Source organism: Podarcis tiliguerta (assembly GCF_965153285.1).
Source record: "Podarcis tiliguerta genome assembly, chromosome: 16".
Taxonomy (NCBI): Eukaryota; Metazoa; Chordata; class Lepidosauria; order Squamata; family Lacertidae; genus Podarcis; species Podarcis tiliguerta.
This window is the reverse complement of record NC_139549.1, coordinates 15,702,638-15,721,722: the sequence shown is the minus strand read 5'-3', so window position 1 is coordinate 15,721,722 and position 19,085 is coordinate 15,702,638. Positions and strand designations below refer to the sequence as shown.

The 19,085-nt window shown below is 53.8% G+C and overlaps 1 protein-coding gene across 4 annotated transcripts in view; it reads right to left on the bottom strand.

Moving 5' to 3' along the window:
- Positions 1–19,085, bottom strand: part of NRXN2 (neurexin 2) — a 345,397-nt gene that overhangs the window by 127,215 nt on the left and 199,097 nt on the right. The window contains exon 1 of one of the 4 annotated variants that reach the window (XM_083417039.1): positions 1,035–1,830. The exons of 1 other annotated variant lie outside the window; for it this stretch is intronic. In XM_083417039.1, the coding sequence (XP_083273165.1) occupies positions 1,035–1,245 (211 nt within the window). In that variant the 5' untranslated portion in view covers positions 1,246–1,830. Of the gene's footprint in view, positions 1–1,034; positions 1,831–19,085 lie in introns of those variants that run through there. 2 more of the 4 variants (XM_083417040.1, XM_083417038.1) reach the window with 2 other exon arrangements.

Genomic DNA, 19,085 nt, shown 5'->3' with positions numbered 1-19,085 from the left:
TAAACTGGAGAGAAGCTGACCCAGGTGAGTCAACACTAAAGGGGGGGCAACCTTTCCCCCCCCCAATAGTGTCTTTGTGTATTTGTTGTGAGGGGAGCAACTGAGCACCAATCAGGTTGCTGTGGCGGCCTGGCTATTACATAATGCCAGGGAGGGAGGGGAGAGTTACCTACTTCAGCCCAGGTAGGGAGAGAGAGGAAGCCAAGCACAGCTACATCCTCCCCTTCAACATACACATTTTAAAACAGATAAATAAATATATACTGTATATGTATATAGAGAGAGAGAAGTGAGGGAGTTCAAGCTTGCTTGGAAACCTTACTCCAGATCTCAGATGCAAAAAGGGGATGGGGAAGAGTGCAAGCTGGACAAACAGCCCAAGTCAAAGGGAAAAGCACTCAGCACATGCCTCTGAACTACCTCTTCCTGCCAGCCGGCATCTGCCTGGGCTGTCATATTTCACCTGCACTATCTGGGGCTGAGCTTTGAAGGGAGGTTCTGGGTTGTGCCTGGATACAGATCAAGTCCGGCCACCAGGTGAGCAGAGTTGTGCACCCCCTCCCTCCCCCAGCAAGGAGGCAAGAAGGAAGCAGGCGAAGAAACCAAAGCCTTAGCCCGAGAGAGAAGGCTTCTGCTCCAATAATCCCCACGCCCTGTCCCAGCAGAAACGGGCCCCTTCGCAGCCCTTCAACCCACCCAGCCCACTTGGAGCTGGCTGCCAGATTGCTGGGGTCCGGAGGCCTCCTGGGTCCCAATCCTCGGGCTTGAATCGCATTTCCTCGACGGAATGAGAAGCAGAGCCCCGGTGAGAGGGCGAGGCGCTTGGCCACCATCGCGGCGAGGGAGGGATGGAACAAGCCTTTGGCCACTGATCGCCCGCCCCGTCTGGAAAGCAAATGGGCCCAGGATCGCGCGCGCGGAAAGGCCCCCGGGGGCGCCTCCCCGGGTGTCCATCGGCCGCCCCATTTCCCCTGCCTCAACTTGGCTGCACCTAGGCTGCGAGCGAACCTCCCCCCGCTTCCCCGGGGACTTACCGTGCCCGCCGCGGGTGAGGAAGGGCGTGCGGTTGATGGCGATGGGCACGGTGCCGTGCTTGTTGTGGAAGTGGTGCACGTGGTGCGTGGTGCTCAGGCTGGAGGAGACGCGCGCCGCCCCCGCGGGCCCGGCCACGGCCGCCAGCACCAGCAGCAGCGCGGCGCCGGACGCCACCACGTCGGAGCCCCTCCGCGGCCCGGGGGGCGCCATCCGGCCCACCGCCGCCGCCGCCCCGACTAGGGCGCTCCGCTTAAATCCTCGGTGCGGCGGCGGCGGCAGCAGCGGGAGCGGCGTCCATGCCACCCCGCCGACGGTCCCCGCCCGCCCCGACGACAGAGCGGGAGGCAGGGAGGGGTCGGGATCCGGGCGGGGGGCAAACAGCACAAGGAAATTCCGCGGGGCGTGCGGCGGTGGGGGGGGATGAACCCCCCAAGTCGGCGAAGGGAAACTCCGCGCTCCCACAACGGGGGCGAGGGCGGCTCCAGGCAGCTCCGGCTGTCGGCGGCGGCGAGCAATTCCAGAGACGAAGAAGGCCGGGCTGGGCTCCCTCGACGGGGCGGGACGCCCCCTCCTCCCCTGCTCACGGCCGCCCCCCCGGCCCGGCAGCCATCAGGAGGTGCAGCGGCGGCATCCCGGCGGGGGCAGCGAAGGGCCGGGGGCCCCCCCGGGAGGAAAAGGAGGCGGAAGAGGAGGCGCCGCTGGCGGGAAAAGAGGCACCATCCAGGGCGGGGGAGGGGGAGAGAGATTTACCGGGGGGAGGGAAAAGAAAGCGGGTGGGGGGAACAGGCAGGAGGGAAAGCGGGGCTACGGGTCGGGGGCGGGCATCGTGGCGCGGGGGGTGGAAAAGCGAGGAAAAATGAACCCAGGAAGGAGGGGGGGGGCGGCTAGGCAGGCGGCAGCGGCAAAACCCAGCAATCCGGGGCGGGAGGGCTGTAATCCTTGCGGGGGGGTCTCCGAGCGGCGCCTCAACCGAAGCGATGCGATCCGTCCCTTCCCTGGCTCCAAAAAACACCAAGCCCCCCAAGCCCCCGTTCCTCGGCTCCGCGGCGCGTCTCTGCTGCAGAGCGGAGGGAAGGCTGGGAGGGGGGAGGGAGGGAGGGAGGGGCGGAGGAAGCGCCCAATCGCCGGCCAGGGAGCCCCCGCCCCGAAAGGGAAACAAATGCGCGCGCGCGCCCCCTCCCTCCTCTCGGCGTGCATATTTCGGCACCGGCGCCCCCCCCCCTCCCCAGATATAAAGGACGGGGGAGGGGGGAGAGAAAGGAAAAGATCGTCGGCTAGCTGCTCCCTCCCCCTGCAGGCAGGGGCGGCGGCGCCCCCCCCCCCCGCCAAACCCGCACAAAAACAGCAACACGAGTTCTTCCCTCCACTGCTCCCCACCCTGTCGGCGGCCACCTTTGGAGGCGCCCGACCTCCTCGCCCCAGCGAGTCGAAGCGCTCCGGCACAGGATAGCGCGCAGGGCGCGCAGCGAGGATGGATCGGAAGGTTCGCACCGGGAAGCGGCGGCAGTAGCGCTGTTAACCTCTTCCCTGCCGGTGGTCGGAAGAGGCGACCCTTCCGCGAATAATTTAGCCCAGATAGTCTTTTAAATGGTATAAGAGGGTGGAGGGGGACCCCCGAGTGGGGAAAAGCTAAGCTGAGCCACGCACGCGAGACCCCAGCCACCCACCCCGCTACTTTGCAGCCCAGAGCTGTCCCCTACTTTGCAGCCCAGAGCTGTCCCCACACACTCTGTGCGGTGGGGGGAGGCTGCCCTGCTAGAGCCCCCACGCCCCGCCAGGCCATCGCCGGCTTAGAAACTCGCGTGCCCGGCTGCCAAATGTGTCCGGGAATTGTCTCCGTTTCCAAGCCAGCCGGCGGGGAAGCTTGGGAGACCCGGAAGGGAGCGGGAGGCGGTATAATTGGCCCCAGGCGCGGAAGAATGAATGCCCCTCCTGACCAAAACCTGCGTGGAAGCTGGTGGCCGGGTGGAAAAGCCCTGCTTCCTTGGTCTCAGGCGTATATCTCAGGAAGAAGCCACTCTGCACATGCTCATGTAACTCTTGCGTTTGGGAAAGGGCACTTCGCCTATGATTCCAGCGGGGTTGTACCCTAAAGAAAGGGCTGGGCAGGGGTCAGCTGACTGACAGTAACCCTTGCCAACCAGAGCAACTCTTGCATCCCTATGGGTGGCTTAGTCTGTCTACACACTCCACACCTGGCTTTCACTACCTCTGACCTGCCAAGTATGGTCACATAAGGTGGCCTAGCAGGGTCCTTATTAACCTGGTTTTTGTTCCTGCTCAGCACTCGGGGGGACGGGGATGCATGATAGTTGCCAAGACCCTGGCAAACTTCAGCATCTTGTTCTCACAGTAGTGGGACTCAGCCAAGTGCCCATTACTGAAAGCCAGCAAACTGGATAGGTCAGTTGGCTAGAGCATGGTGCTGATAATGCCAAGGTTGCAGGTTTGATGGACTGCTCCATGTTCCTGCATTGCAGAGGGTTGGGCTGGATGATGCTCAGGGTCCCTTCCAACCCTTCTATGTCAGCCTTCTAAGCAGGTCCTGAGTGCCCGTGCAGCACTGACTCTTCCTGGGATTCTGAGCAACATGCATTGAGAGCCCAGGCTCCTTCCTTACAGACCCTCTCAGGTGCAAGATTAGCAAAAGGGGGTTTCTTGAGAACTCCACCACCCTCTGAAGTTTGCCAGGTGGCAGCCTGTGAAAGGACATACTCTGGGCACCAGGTTGTGAAATTCCTTCATTGTGTAGTTTCCGTCATGGACTGAAGATAAACCTCTTAACCCAGGCCCTTGAAATGGATATACCATACTTTTCCGTGTATAATACTAGGTTTTTTTTTATTACTTTAAACTAAGGTTAAAAATCTGGGGGAGTCTTATACACGGATAGTGCATATGCCAACTTTCTAAATTTGGGGTCCCCAAAAGTAGGGGGCATACATGGGGGCGTCTTATACATGGAAAAATACGGTATTGTGGTACTTACTCAGCTTTACTGTTTTAAACTGCTGTATGTGTATGTATGTGATCTGGAGGTAAAGGGTTGGTAAGCAATAAATGACTAACAACAATTGTTGCTAGCAGAGCCCTTGTGCTATATAGGGTTGGAATACACATCTCGGATGAGGCCAGGGAAGAATCCCAGCTCCCACCCACATAAACTGCTGTTCTTAACTTCAACCCTGCCTGCCTGGAAAATTGCTCTCCCTGCTTCTGAACCTGTGGGGTCACTCTGTGATGAAGAAAAGACATTCTGCAAATGCCCAGAGGCATTTTTAAAGCACATTTCAGCCTTACACACAAATTGGGCTATGCCTTAGTTCATATTCAGGCCTGCCCACATTAGGGAGAAAGTTCCAGCAACTCCTGGCATGCAGAGAATAGAAAGTCTACACAGAGGAGAGGAAATCTAGGGTTGGGATGAAAAAGATGGAGCAGGGAAAGAGCAGGGTCAGGGAACAAGAAAAGGGAAGGAAGAAGTGTAATTTCTAGGAATGACACCCCTAGAACAACTTCTAATTGCCTCAACTGTTTCTGGTCAATGAACTTTTGGGAACTGGGGGGGGGGGGAGGATAAATATGGGGAAATAAATTTAAGAGGAAGTAAGAGTACCACTATGGGACGCGGGTGGCGCTGTGGGTAAAAGCCTCAGTGCCTAGGGCTTGCCGATCGAAAGGTCGGCGGTTCGAATCCCCGCGGTGGGGTGCGCTCCCGTTGTTCGGTCCCAGCGCCTGCCAACCTAGCAGTTCGAAAGCACTCCCGGGTGCAAGTAGATAAATAGGGACCGCTTACTAGCGGGAAGGTAAACGGCGTTTCCGTGTGTGGCTCTGGCTTGCCAGAGCAGCGATGTCACGCTGGCCACGTGACCCGGAAGTGTCTCCAGACAGCGCTGGCCCCCGGCCTCTTGAGTGAGATGGGCGCACAACCCTAGAGTCTGTCAAGACTGGCCCGTATGGGCAGGGGTACCTTTACCTTTAAGAGTACCACTATGGGAAGTAATAGAACCATTCTATTCTGCCTTGGTCAGACCATACCTGGAATACTGTGTCCAGTTCTGGGTGCAACCATTTAAGAAAGATATTGACAAGTTGGAATGTGTGCAGAGGAGGGCCAAGATGATCAAGGGTCTGGAAAGCAAGCCTTATGAGGAACAGCTGAGGGAGCTCGGTATGTCTGGCCTGGGGAAAAGGAGACTGAGAGGAGATATGACAGCCATCTTCAAATGTCTAAAGGATTGTCACATGGAAGAGGGAGCAAGTTTCCTTTCTCCTGCTCTGGAGCGTGGGGCTTGATCCAATGGCTTCAAGCTACAAGAAAGGAGATTCTGACTCAACATCAGGATGAACTTTCTGACAGGTAAGAGCTGTTTGACAGTAGAACAGACTCCCTCGGGAGGTGATGGACTCTCCTTCACTTGAAGTTTTTAAGCAGAGGTTGGATGTCCATCTGTCATGGATGGACAAGTTAAGATTCTTGCATTGAAGGGGGTTGGTATTAGATGGCCCTCGGGGTCCCTTCCAACTCTACAATTCTATTACTTCCTTTAGAGATGATTTGGGGTTGGGGTCATGACTGGGGTAATTGAAAACGAGATGAATGGATCTGGAGCAGAATCTCTTTGGAAATTAACAGGAAAGGGGGAGTAAACAAATAAAAGAGGAACTGATTTTGGAGTGATCGGGGGTATGTGCGTGTGTGTGCAAAGTAACTGAAAAATTCATCTGTGGATATTTGGATGGCAAATGAGTTGGTGTGCCTACTGTAACCTTTACATTCTACATTTGCATCTATACATATAAATTAGCATAAGCAATGCATTGGGCCCAATGCATTGAATCTTTTGAATATCTAACAAGGCCTCTGTAGGGAAGGCCTGTCATACAGCACTACCACCACCATTCTGTTCTGGCACCGATTTGATTTTTGCACCAGAAATGATGTACCTGAAGCCACTTTGAGCCGCCACTAAACTGCAAAACCGTTGCATCTCTGAGCTCAGGAGGGGCAATGCTTGTTTTGCTGTGATGTCTCTCATGCACACCTGCCAGGCCTTGCATGAATACAGAGCATTCACCCCACAACCCATGGCTGGCACAACTGGGTGTGGGGAGGCTGGAAGTTGCAACTGGCAGCCTGTATCTGCTGAGACACCTCTGCCCCACCTCAAAGGGCCACCCTCTGAGGACAGTGATGCAGCAGGACTGAATCTGAAAAATTACTGGTGTGCTCTTGCCTCTGTTTGCTTCTGTAGGCAGGGGGAGAGGCTTGGGAAAGCCCCCTGGAGCAGCAGTTACAGCTTGGTGGATCTGCTCAGGTCCTGGGAGCGAAGCCATTGCTGTGACTGGCCATTGTACCAACCCAAACAGATCTGCACAAAAGAGGCAAAGTTCAGATGAAGTGGGTCTTGGATTTCCCAGGGAGTGGCAGGTAGGGGCAGCCATTTCCCCTGCTCACAGCCACCTGTGGAGCCTTCCCTGGAGTAACCCTGGTCTCTTTTCACAGCCTAGCCTTGGGATTTCTGCCCCCTCTTCATTCAGCAAAATCCAGAAGTGGAGGGGGGCTGGGGAAAGGGATGCCTGGCAGTTCTGGGATGGACATTCTCCCTAATGGATCTGCCTCTGAGCTCACTTTCCCTTGGGGCTGTAAATCTCCCTCCATGAGCTCATACAGTATGATGTCATTGGCACAAGTGCGCAGGGAAGGGAGCCAAAGGGAGAGAGGGTCTCCGTATGAGGGTCGTGGCCATAAAGCACCATTTCCCATCCTGCCTTACACACCAGGATGCTGAGCAAGTCCTGTATGTCTCTGAGCGCATGCAAAACCTCTCATCGCTGCTAGCCAGAGCTTGCTCTCCAGAACTTAGGGATCAGAGGTCAAGCTTTTCAGACCTGGCAGAAAAAGCCTTTCAGCTTAAGCACCTCCTTCATTTCTTCCTCCTGAGAACTAAGAGCCCAAGTCAGGATCCCTTGGTTCTTGGCAGTTTGGGGAATGAATCAGGATTTGGAAGGGGGAAGGCGGGGGCGGGGGCTCTTTCCTATCTCTCCCTGATGCCTTCCTCTCTCTCAAGCACACACTCACCCTCCCAATACCATGCAATGTTTGGAAGATGCAGCACCAAAGCCTGGATTGCAACCTGTTTGTGAGCTATAAATACAAGCGGGTGGGAGACGGATGGAATGACAGACTGGGTGGGTGTCTGTGTGGGGGCGAGGAAGGAGCTAAAGTGGAAACCAGCTAAAAGGAGAAAACCACCTCCTAGCAGCAGCCAAAGCTCAGGCGGCAATGGCAAAGAGGACTAATTTTGGCACAGGCCTCTTTTCTGCCAAAGATCTCTGGGCAGGTGTGTGTGTGGGGGGGTGTCCTAACACATCACCTTTTGCGAGCCCTGGCCCACGGGTGGATCTCCTGGGGAGGGTGTTCCTGCCATAATTCTGAGCATAGAATTGCAGTCAGGTTTCAGGTTCAATCCCTGGTACTTCCACCAGTATTTTTTTTAAACCCCCAAAACAGGTGATAGAAAAGACCTTTCTCTGCCTGAGACCCTGCCTGGAGAGCAGATGTCAGCGGCAATGCTGGTCTAGGTAAAGGTAAAGGTACCCCTGACCATTAGGTCCAGTTGTGGCCGACTCTGGGGTTGCAGCGCTCATCTCGCTTTATTGGCCAAGGGAGCCGGCGTACAGCTTCCGGGTCATTTGGCCAGCATGACTAAGCCACTTCTGGTGAACCAGAGCAGCACACGGAAACACTGTTTACCTTCCCGCCAGAGCGGTACCTATTTATCTACTTGCACTTTGATGTGCTTTCGAACTGCTAGGTTGGCAGGAGCAGGGACTGAGAAACGGGAGCTCACCCCGTCGCGGGGATTCAAACCGCCGACCTTCTGATCGGCAAGTCCTTGGCTCTGTGGTTTAACCCACAGCGCCACCTGCGTCCCTTAATGCTGGTCTAGACTGGCACAAAACCTTTTTTAAAAAAAATTCCTGCCACATTTTGTTGGGGGTCACAGGTCAGTGGTGGGCAGTTTGCCCCCTTTTCTTTCCCCACTCCCTCCTTTCCCTCCTAAGCACTCATACAAACTACCCCCGAGCCATTGGATGCCTCTCCTCCTGCACAGATGAATAAAGAGATTGAGCTAGTTGGAAGCAGCTTCTTATATTCCAGGTTACTGATCAGTGTGGAAAGGTTGTGCTCCTGGGCACGTGGAGGAGGACCCATATGAGCTGACCTCCAACCCCTTCATGCAAATCCCTGAGTGCTTCTTGCCCATCTCTCCTTCATTTGAACAGTTTAGGTTGCTTTCCTCCTTTTTCCTCCTCCCTCCCCCAAATCTCTCTTTGTGTTTGAGGGGTTGGGGGTGGATCTCTACTAGTTTAGGAATATGTTACAGCTGCCCTTGATGAGACTCAGCTACCCTTCATGAACAGGTCACTCACTGTCTCCTGGCTTCAGTTCTACTGTCTGCAAAACTGGGTAGGAACACCTTTTCTCTCTTGGTGTAGTTGCCAAACCATCAAAATACTCTGTACATTTGAAAGGTTAAGGCCCCTGTCCTCAAACTACACTTAAAGAGGTATAATACCACTTTGAACAGTCATGGCTTCCCTTAAAGGTTCCTAGGAAATGTAGATTGTTACAGGTGTTGAGAAATGCTAGGAGACCCCTGCTCCCCCTTCCAGAGTGGTTTAACAATGCATTCCTCTTCTCAGGGAATTCTGGGAATTGTAGTCCTGTGAGGGGAATAGGGGTCTCCTAGCAATCTGTTCTGCCTCCATGGACCATGGAGGATATACTCTGCCCCTGTGGTCAGAGGCAGCAATGCTTCTGAATGCCAGTTGCTGGAAACTGCTGGAGGGGAGAATGTGCTTGTGCCCGGGTCCTGCTTGTAGGTTTCCCATAGTGGGCATCTGGTCGGCCACTGCAAGAACAGGATGATGGGCCCCTTTGGCCTGGACCAGCCTCGGGTCACTTCTTCTAATATTCTTCTATTCTAATAGCCCTGTGTGAATTCAGGAGCTGCTGTTTGTAGGAGCACAAAAACACAGGAGTGTGAGTTAAAAGGTAAAAGGCAAAGGGACCCCTGACCATTAGGTCCAGTCGTGGCCGACTCTGGGGTTGCGGTGCTCATCTCGCTTTATTGGCCGAGGGAGTCGGTGTACAGCTTCTGGGTCATGTGGCCAGCATGACTAAGCCGCTTCTGGCGAACCAGAGCAGCGCACAGAAACGCCGTTTACCTTACTGCTGGAGCGGCACCTATTTCTCTACTTGCACTTTGACATGCTTTTGAACTGCTAGGTTGGCAGGAGCAGGGACTGAGCAACGGGAGCTCACCCCGTCAAGGGATTCAAACCGCCGACCTTCTGATCGGCAAGCCCTAGGCTCTGTGGTTTAACCCACAGTGCCACCCGCGTCCCTATGGAGTGTGAGTTACTCCCTGACAAAGTAGCTCCTCCTCCCTGCATTGCCTGCCTGTGACTGGGTTTGTTTTTACCCATGGCTGCTCAAAGAGCTCAGAGTCAGGTCACTTTCAGGCTTGGGCAGGGTGTCTTCTTTGTTTTTTAATAGAACCCCCAGATCCACCAAAAGTAGCCAGGTGTGAAATAATGTCTTGGGAATGGGAATACTTAAAATTCCACATGGTTCGGCTGGGCACAGCTCAACTAAGCATTTCTTCTCAGCACCACAACTGAGTTCACAATGCTTCAACACAAAAACCCATTCCTAACCACTACCACCCAGTTTTGCTTCAGCAGCCTGATTTTTGTGGGGTGTTTTCGTTAAACAATTGAGAGTCAGAAGCTGCCTTATGCAGAGTCTCAGAACGATGGTCCATCTAGCTCAATACTGACTACACTGACGGGCAGCAGCTCTCCAGGGTTTCATATAGGGGATATTCCCAGTCCTACCTGGAGATTCCAATGCAGACTGAACCTGGGTGCTTCACCCATAAGCTATGGCTCTTCTACTCCACCCCCTCCATGCAAAAAAAAAAAAGAAAAAAAGAAGAAAAAAAAGAGATAATTCAGACATCTGCCTTCTCCCATTGTTGATCTAGATCTCTCTGAAATGTGTTCAGCAGTATATGAGGACAAGGTGGAAGAAGTTGTGGCGGGCGATGAAAAAGGTGATGGGAAGTGTATGGGCAGAGTTCTTTGGGGGAAATGGCTGTGCTGGGAGAAGAGGCTACAGTGGTACCTCAGGTTAAGTACTTAATTCGTTCTGGAGGTCCGTACTTAACCTGAAACTGTTCTTAACCTGAAGCACCACTTTAGCTAATGGGGCCTCCTGCTGCTGCCGCGCCGCCAGAGCCCAATTTCTGTTCTCATCCTGAAAGTTCTTAACCTGAATTTCTGGGTTAGCGGAGTCTGTAACCTGAAGCGTATGTAACCTGAAGCGTATGTAACCCGAGGTACCACTGTGCATCTCAGAACCTCTGCTGTGCTGTTGTGGAAGAGGATGAGGAAGGCAACTACAACAGAAGGGGGTGAAAGGGTTTTGGTTTTTTTAATGCTGAGCTGAAATTAGAAGAACAGAGTTGTCAACTAGCAGGGGGGCGGGGCGGGGGGGGGGGGTGAAACGACCAAAACACTCAGCCTCTCCCGTTCCTTGAACAGTTGAACAGCAGAGATCAGCAAGCAAAGCTTCTCACCATATGGAGATCAGCAAGCGATTAGCCACTAACATCTGATGCGTGGCACGGCTGTGGTGGCTTCTAACAGTTAACAACCCCGAGTGAGAACCCACCTGCCCCCAACCCCATCCAGCCTCTTCACAGACCCACTAACTGGGGCACTCAGGGCTCCTGCCCCCGCCCCACCGGCCTTACCCACAGCTAGAGCCCTTCTGCAGAGATAGAGAAGGTTTAGATGCCAGGGGCTGCCCTTTGGATAAAACAAGACAAAGACGTCCAGCCCCTTATTGTGATTCAACACTCACCCCCCACCTCCAGGCTCAGTTTGAACTACAAAAGGATTGTCCTGAATACTAGGACTTGGCCCTGGATCAAGAATAAATAACATAAGAGGCATTCTGAGCATGTGAAGTGTGCATCTACACAGACAACCCTCCCCACAGCACTGAGGAAGGGGCAGAGGGTGGGCCATCCAAGCAGGTCTAAAACAACCTACGGCCCAGTGCAATTAACAAGGTGATGGTGGGGAACCTCCAACTTGCACCCCAGCCTCATGTCTGGAAGGGGCAAAGCAGGCCCACAGCAGAATCCAAGGAGCCCTTTCAGAAGAGACTCTCTCTCACCATCTCACTTTTGCTGTGATCCTCTGAAGGAAGAACCGAAAGGAGAGAGAGGAAGAGAGAAGCAAGAAACAAAAGCCTCACAGGGAAGTTCAAGGGCCCAGGCAAGAGAGTCCCAGAAGGCAGAGGGCCCTGTCTGAGACAGCAGGGGGGGGGGGAGCTCTGGAACAGGGGTTGTGGGAATGGAAAGGACAGGCACCACCCTGGCAATGGAACCAGGGCCAGGAGGTGGGTGTCAGATGTCAGCCCCCCACCCTCACCCCACTGCACTGTTCTGCCAGTAAGAGATGGAAGAGGAGCCTTGGCTAGCAGGCAGGGCATCTGGGTTGCCTCCCTATCAGTGCTGTGTTCAAGATACGAAGTACTGACAGTGCTCTGGAACATGTGCAGAGTTCTTTCCCCTCATCACTGAAATATAACTACAGGGAGAAGAGGGGGGGGGGGATTCTTTGTTCATGTTTAGAACCTAAGTTTTTGGTTTTTTAGTGTCAAGACTTAACATCCAGCACACGCAAATTATCGACACATGCCAGAGTTTTCTTGAGCATATGCAGAGTGCCTTTCCTTTGCTATCACTAAGGTGCGGAACTGCCTCTCAAATCTGGGTTATCTTCTCTCCAGGTCATGGGGGTCACTTGTGCCCTAGAAACTTCATTCCATATATTAAGCCCTGCCCGCCCCCCAGCTTTGAGAGGGGAGTGGGGGCCAACATACCCAGGAGGGCAGGAGGTGGCGATGCCAGGAGTGCCCTTCCCTGGCTAAGGCAAAGCTGCCTTCCGCTAACTCCTTTGCCACTCAAACAAATCTTTCCAGTTTATTAGGCTCGTGAAAGCTTTCTATGGACGTGGCTGCATCCGTTTATTGGGGGGGGGGGGGCACGAAGAAGCAGCTACATGAAGTGACATTTCATTAGAATACAAACCAGGACGAGGAGCCCTCAAGCCAGTGCCCCCCCCTCCCCCAGACGCCCATATCAGCCAAGAAAACCCAGTGCTTAATGAAATTCTAATATCCCCTAATGGGTTCCTAATCTCCAACCCCAGTGCCCCCCCTTCCGTGTCCCATCCCTGCGCCTGACATTTCTCTGGCCTGGCGTGGGAAGATAATAGAGAGACGGAGCTGGCAGGCGGATGGCAGCGGTGATGGGGCGTGTGTGCGTTTGTGAGCATCCAAGTGTGGGCACCACGCTGCTCTTGCCCAGAGTCTGGGGCTGGCTGCGGGGCCCTGCCAAGACTGGGGTTGCCCAGCTGCCAGAATTCTGTCTCCAGGGAAACCTGCACGGAGGCTGGTTCTTGCCATGTCACTCCGCGCATGGGCAGGTGCTCTTTTTTTTCCTTCCCCGCCCCACCCGCATTGTGCAAATCGGCCATTGGCCCGTGTGCCACTCGGGCAGACAAGCATCATGGGTTGGTCCCCAATGAGGACTAGTTTTGGGGACTTGCTCGCTCATGCAGGATTGAAAGCAGGGAGAACGATACTGCTGCTGCTGCTGCTGCTGCTGCCCCCACTCTAGGGGGGTCCCTTCCTACCATGTCTTTGGTCTTGGATGCACCAAGATTGCAAACCATGTCCAGGTGCCATGTGTGCACCCTACTGCTGCCGCCTCCAAAGGCAGCACCCGCAATTTTGTCAGCGGGGACCTGCAAAGCGACTGTCACACCAGCACCTCCGCAGGGAGACTCACTCCACCAGCCGCACTCCTGTGCCACACAGAAGGAGAGTGAGAGCAACACCTCACCCACAGACTGTGCAGAGTGCCAGGCAGATCTGAGAGCAGGCCGCTGTCGAGGGAGGAGGGACACCCGAAGGGTCCAGTGGAGATGGGGGGGAGGGACACACAAGGGAATACAGAAGGAGTCATAACTACTGGGATCTGTCATTGTCTGAAGGAGCTGGTAGGGGGTAAAGCTGCTCTCCCCCCTCCCCACGACAAAATCTGCAGACCCCCTCCCCTCTTCCTTTCTCCCTGCATGTGGCCAGCATATAAAGCGAGCAGCCAAAGCCATTCAGCGGGTACCAGCTGCTTCCTGCCAGATGTTATCACAGCCCCCTCCGGTGCCCATCTTGAGCCCTGCGTTCTGCTGGGGCAAGAGGAGGCAAGGGGCGGACACCCCCCCCCCGCCGTGTGGCTCCATGAATCGAGTACTGAGCTTGGATCTGGGCTTGCTGTGTTACCTTCAAACCTCAGTTCCCCACCTGTAAAACAGGAGCAGTGGCTGTGTCATCCAGAAGGTGAGCACAGTGAAAATGTAAAGAAGATGAGTCACTTTTTTTCTGCAAGTGTACATGGAAATTGCTATCTGTCCTAACTAACTGAGAACTAGAATCAAAGCTCTTTCACCCACAGAACTTGTTGCAGGAGGGAAAATGTAGGCCAGAGGCTTTGACATCCAGAGGGGGCTCCTTCACACTTCTGTTTGCCCCACTGCTTTCCCCCAGAAAAACCCGCGGTTTAATGCTGAATCGTAACAAATGGCAATCGGGTTTTCTGCAGATTGCCATTTGTTCCAATTCAGTCCTAAAAAGTGGGTTTTGCTGGGGGAAAGCAGTGGGGTGAATGGAAGTGTGGACAAGCCCCCTCCTTAGATTCTCCCAGATGTCAAGGCTTGTGGCCTACATTTTCCCTCTTGCAACCAGTTCTGCGGGTGAAAGAACATCAGGGCAAAGGCAAAACGGCTCAGACAATTGCCTAGAAAGTACAGGATAAGCGGCAAACATAAACACCAGGAAGATCCAACAGTGAGGAAATATTGGTTAAAACAGTGGCAATAAAACAGCCGTAAACGCTCTTAGCGCAACTGTGTGCCTTAGACTAAAGCTTCTGGGATTTTTTTTTGTTTTGTTATCTTGCCTCAAAGAGGGCATCACAGAGCAGGAGAAGATCCAAAAACTAGGGCAACTCAGTGGGACCGTCACAGTAGGTGTTTGGGGCAGGAGGTGCCTAAGACTCCCTCAAGAGAACAAGCAGAAGGGGGCCCCAAAGGCAGCAAGGCTGGCTTGGCACGTTTTGAAATAAATGAATCAAAAAAGTCATCATTGCCTAAAAAAAACCCTTCCCACGTAAGATCACTAAGTCCAGAGTCCAAAATGACCTAAGAGCACCACCCCTAAGGTAACTGAGCACAATGGAATGGGAGAGGAATGACACAAGAGGTTTTCTAGAGTATGGGCAGCATATTTCCCCCCTTCCAAACACTAGAACTTGGGGTTAATTGGCTAAGCAGGTTTGGTGGTCAGTTTAGGGGAGAAATAAAGAAGTATTCCATGTGGCACGTGACTTGACTTGGGGACTTGAAACGGGTTTGGACTACTAACTCAAAATGGTTAAAAAAAAGTCCACTGGGGAAGTTCCCAGAGAATGGCTCCCCAAGAAGGAGAAGGGAATGCCCTTGCTGGCACAGCAGCTGCTTGGTTTGCAGAAGCCCTCATTCCTCCCACAATCCCCAGCAGCATCTCTCAGAAGTGCTGGAGGTTTCCTATGTGAAACCCTGGAGAGCCAGGCCCAAGGATTGAGCCGGCTTGCTTGTAACATAAACCACAAGCAAAATGGGTCCCATTTGACTACCGCCTGTCAGTAAGAGAGTGCTGGGGTAGATGGATCTGTGGGACACAGGGACTCTTATGCTCTGTTGAAATGTTTGCCCAGTGACCTCTGCAGACTCCCACATGCCCCCAGCAGAAAGACTAGATGGCGCCTGCAGTAGGCGTTGATCCATTTGGGCGGATGGGGCACTGTCCCACTGACCTCAGCCTGCCTGGTAGAGCATGAGACTCTTAATCTCAGGGTTGTGGGTTCAAGCCCCACATTGGACAAAAAGATTCCTGCATTGCAGGAGGTTGGACATGGTCTCTTCCGACTCTACAATTCTACGAGCCACTTCAGGGGGGTGGCACTGCCTTCCTCCTCCATGCCACCTTTGTAGAGTTCAAAGTGGGGCAGCTAGAAGGAGTTGGCTCCGCCTTTCATTGGCTCTGGCCCCACCACCTGTTTGGGCTCCCTGCCTTTTCCCACATAAGCCTCTGTCACCACTGGGTGCTGGGTTCAAGGAATGTCACGCTTCTTTTGCCATGGCACCCAACACCCACAAGATCTTTGTGTTTCTGCTCATGCGATCAAACTGGGAGCAGCGTCCTCATCCCGGCCGTCCAGCCTTCAAGACGGCTTATTTTGAGAATGTGTCCTTGCAGACGACGGGGTGGTCCTTGTCTGGCTTGTGCAGTGAGGGTGAAGGGGAGGGCAGAGCTGGACTTCCCCTTGTACCCGCATCCTCAACGCAACACACAGAGGAATGCAGGGAAGGTGAGCGTAATTAAGGGTGACACCTTTACTATTTCGCTTTGTTTTCCATCTCCCAGCTCCTGTACACAATTTCATTATGCCAACGTAATTTTAATTTTATGTCAGATTTTAATATTGCCTGCAAAATGTTTTTCCCCTTAACCCCCCCCCCCATTCTCTCTGCTTCCTTGCTTGCTTTCAGACCCCACCCCCTGCCCGCTTTTCTGCTGGAATCTGCCAGGCCAGGCAAAGGCCTTAATAACAGCCTCAAGACACTTTAATTTGCAGCTTTTAAAAGCCATGTCATCTCTCCTTTAATTTTAGCACCAGGGGTTGCAAATCAACTACTCTGTCCTGCCTGATTCCCACCCACAGTCTCAGCCCCCTCCCCCCACCCACATAAGTAGAGGCGCACGCACGCGCGCGCACACACACGCACACGCACACACACACACACACACACTCTCTACCCCAACCCCAGGCCCCTTTGCAGAACGAGCTCCATGTGCACCAAATCTAGAGAACTTTCCATCTTGCAAGTCACACCTTTTTTCAATCTGAGGGCCACATTCTCAAGGGCAACCTTCTGGGGGGCACATGGTGAAGTGGAACCAGAAGCAAAAATGGGCGGAGCAAGAGACTCTTTGCTTTGTCCATTCCAGCCACGCAAAAATCAAGTTTCTTCACACACACACACACCCTCTTTGTCCTTCCTCCACCCAGGGAAGCAAGCTGCATTATCACAGTTCAAGGACACCAGGCAGGCAGGCAAAAGCACTGGAGGATGGGGCAGAGCAGGGTGTCCAGCTTGGAGGAGTCCTGAGAGCCAGACTGAGCGGGCTTCAGCACCTCAATGTAGTTGCTGGACATGAGCAGGTTCCCCACCCTTGAATTATATTCCCACCCCTATAAAATTAAAACTCACTCGTGTTGTCTGGTAACACCGAGGCTCAACCCTGGAACCTGACAAAGGAGAGTTCCTCTGAGCATGTACCGAGTGCCTGTATGAGATAAAAGGGTTCATCTATGGGGCTTCCTCCCTTTAGAAACAAACCACAAACACATTGTTCGTGCAGGTTGCGTTGGCACCCACCTCTCCCTGAATCAGAGAAAAGAAAGCCTGGTTCATTAAGTGGGCTGTGATTGCTATGCAGAGAGCCTTCCAACCTGCCTTGATTATTCAGGCTGAAGGGGTGTCAGAAGGTTTCCCCTGAAGTGAGTCACACCCAGCGCTGCACGGGGGCGGGGAAGGTGAGCCTAGTGGGCTGAGAGGCACGTTCTGGAAGGGGGGGGGGAGCACCCCAAAGAACCCTGAGGTTGCTTGCCTTTGATCCTGCCTTTGGCCCAGCCCTGCTAGGCTGGCTGCTACACACACACACACACACACACACACACACACACACACTTGTCATTCCTCCAGACTGACAAGGACACTGGAGGTCTCCAGTGCAATGTTTCTGTTCAAAAGGGAAAGGACTCCTGCAAAAGCCACCCTTTGCTTTTCACACAAGCGCACCATAGATTCATGAGAAAGGAGCCAGAGAAAAGAGCCCCATTTTCAAATGCCAAGGGCAGGCTGGAAAGGTTGACGGTAAACAAAGAGGAGGGGATGTGCAGTGCATGTTTAGGTAGAAAGGGGGGGGGGCTCAGTTTGTGCATGCGCGTACGCACACGCGCACACCCACCCACACCCCAGGCCTCTTTGGAAAGGAGGGAGACCATCATGCACCCTAGAGATGGGAACCGCCCCCTGCATGCTGCAGCCGCCCTGCTCACAGCAGTCTCTACCCACTCGGACGCCCTGCAGGGACCTGCTCCTGCTCCGGCCCCAGCTAATGGCTCTGAAGCACAAGGCAGGCGCATCACCGATGCTGAAGTTGTGCGCTTCGGGTGCCCCCTTTTACTGAGGGGCCAGAACCCTGCCTGGCCTCTCTAATCAGAAGACCATTAACAATCTGACTAATGGGAGGAAGAAGCCACCCCCCATGTCCTAATTGGCCTGGACACACAACCTCACAAGACCAAACACGCACACACACGTTCTTCCACTTCCTATCAACCTTTTTAATCAGGGCTTTGGAGAACACATTCTCTCATGCTCCTCAGCCAAGTGTTGAATCCCTCCTCCTCCTCCAAATTGGATAGCTCAGTTGGTTAGAGCATGGTGCTGATAACGCCAAGGTTGCAGGTTCGATCCCCACATGGGAGTGCTGCATACTCCTGTGTTGCAGGGATTTGGGCTAGATGAACCTCAGCGTCCCTTCCAACTCTACAATTCTATCATTCTATGACTGGGAGTGGGCTGAGAGTGAGAAAGGAAGTCACATTTGCACTAAGGCAGCCATTTGCACATCATCCCCAAAGAAGGGAGATGCATCATCAGCAGAAATATTTAGCTTGCACCACAGAGGTGCGGGAGGAGAGGCTTTGGTGCCCCCTGTATGCTCAGTTGCTGCTACCCTGGTCTCACAGGCAATTTCAAGCCCCCCCCCCGGGTTGTCTTTCAACCAGACTTGGAATGGACAGTCCTTCAAACAGAAGGCTGCCCTCTGTAAAGCGGGGCGCTTGGCCACCCTGGCAAGTGGGGAAGCTCATCCTGAAATTGCCAGCCACAAAGCATGCTGAAGGGTCTTGGGCCAGTCATTTTCACACACACACTTTCTCTCTGCATCTTACTTACCTCTCAGGACCATGGAGAGGATGACTAAGCCACTCCTTGTCTTTCTGCCTACCCTACCTTACAGGGTCATTGTGAGTATGTAAAAGGGGGAAAAGAGAGCCCTGTATGCTGCCTTGAGCTCCTAGGAGGAAAAGTGGACTAGAGATGTAATACATGGCAATAGAACAAAACTAATACCATGCACTTTAGTATTTACCACAAGGGTGGCCAACTCCCAGCTTGTGGGGCTGATGGTCTGGTCCTCCAAGCCAATTTTTCTCCTCACCCCCCCCAAACCAAAAATCTAGAGCAACACCAAGAGCACAGGGGGTTGATAGAGAGGTCAAAGCCCCCTCCCCCAAACCCAGGGTCCTACGGGAGGGGGGAGGATTGGCCAAAGCTGGGTGCTGCACTCAGGTCAGGTAACAAGAGCCACCCCCAACTGACAGCCATGTTCCTATTTAGAACAAACTTGCCCAACTTTGCTTGGACAGAATCCAGCTTTTTAGCTGGGCTTTGACAGATGGCCAGGAACAAGGGGCTGGGGAAGCAGTTCAGGGACTGGAGAAGGGGATGCTCTTTGAAGCAAATGAGGCATCTAGACTGGGGGGACTCAGAGAGTCCCCCGCCCCCAGACTCAGAGAGGCTGACCAGGGCCGGCTGCAGCCACTGGCATGTTTGGGCCAGAGGCACACCCAGAGGCACATGGCCAGAGGCTCACCCATGTCCTGTTCTAGGCCAGAAAACAGGTTGCAGACACTGGGCACCGCTGCCTCCAGTTAAATCCTCCTTTTCACATTCTGAAGCCTAGTGGGAGAAGCCCAGTTTGGAGACATGAGCCACCTCTGGGGGGCCGTTGG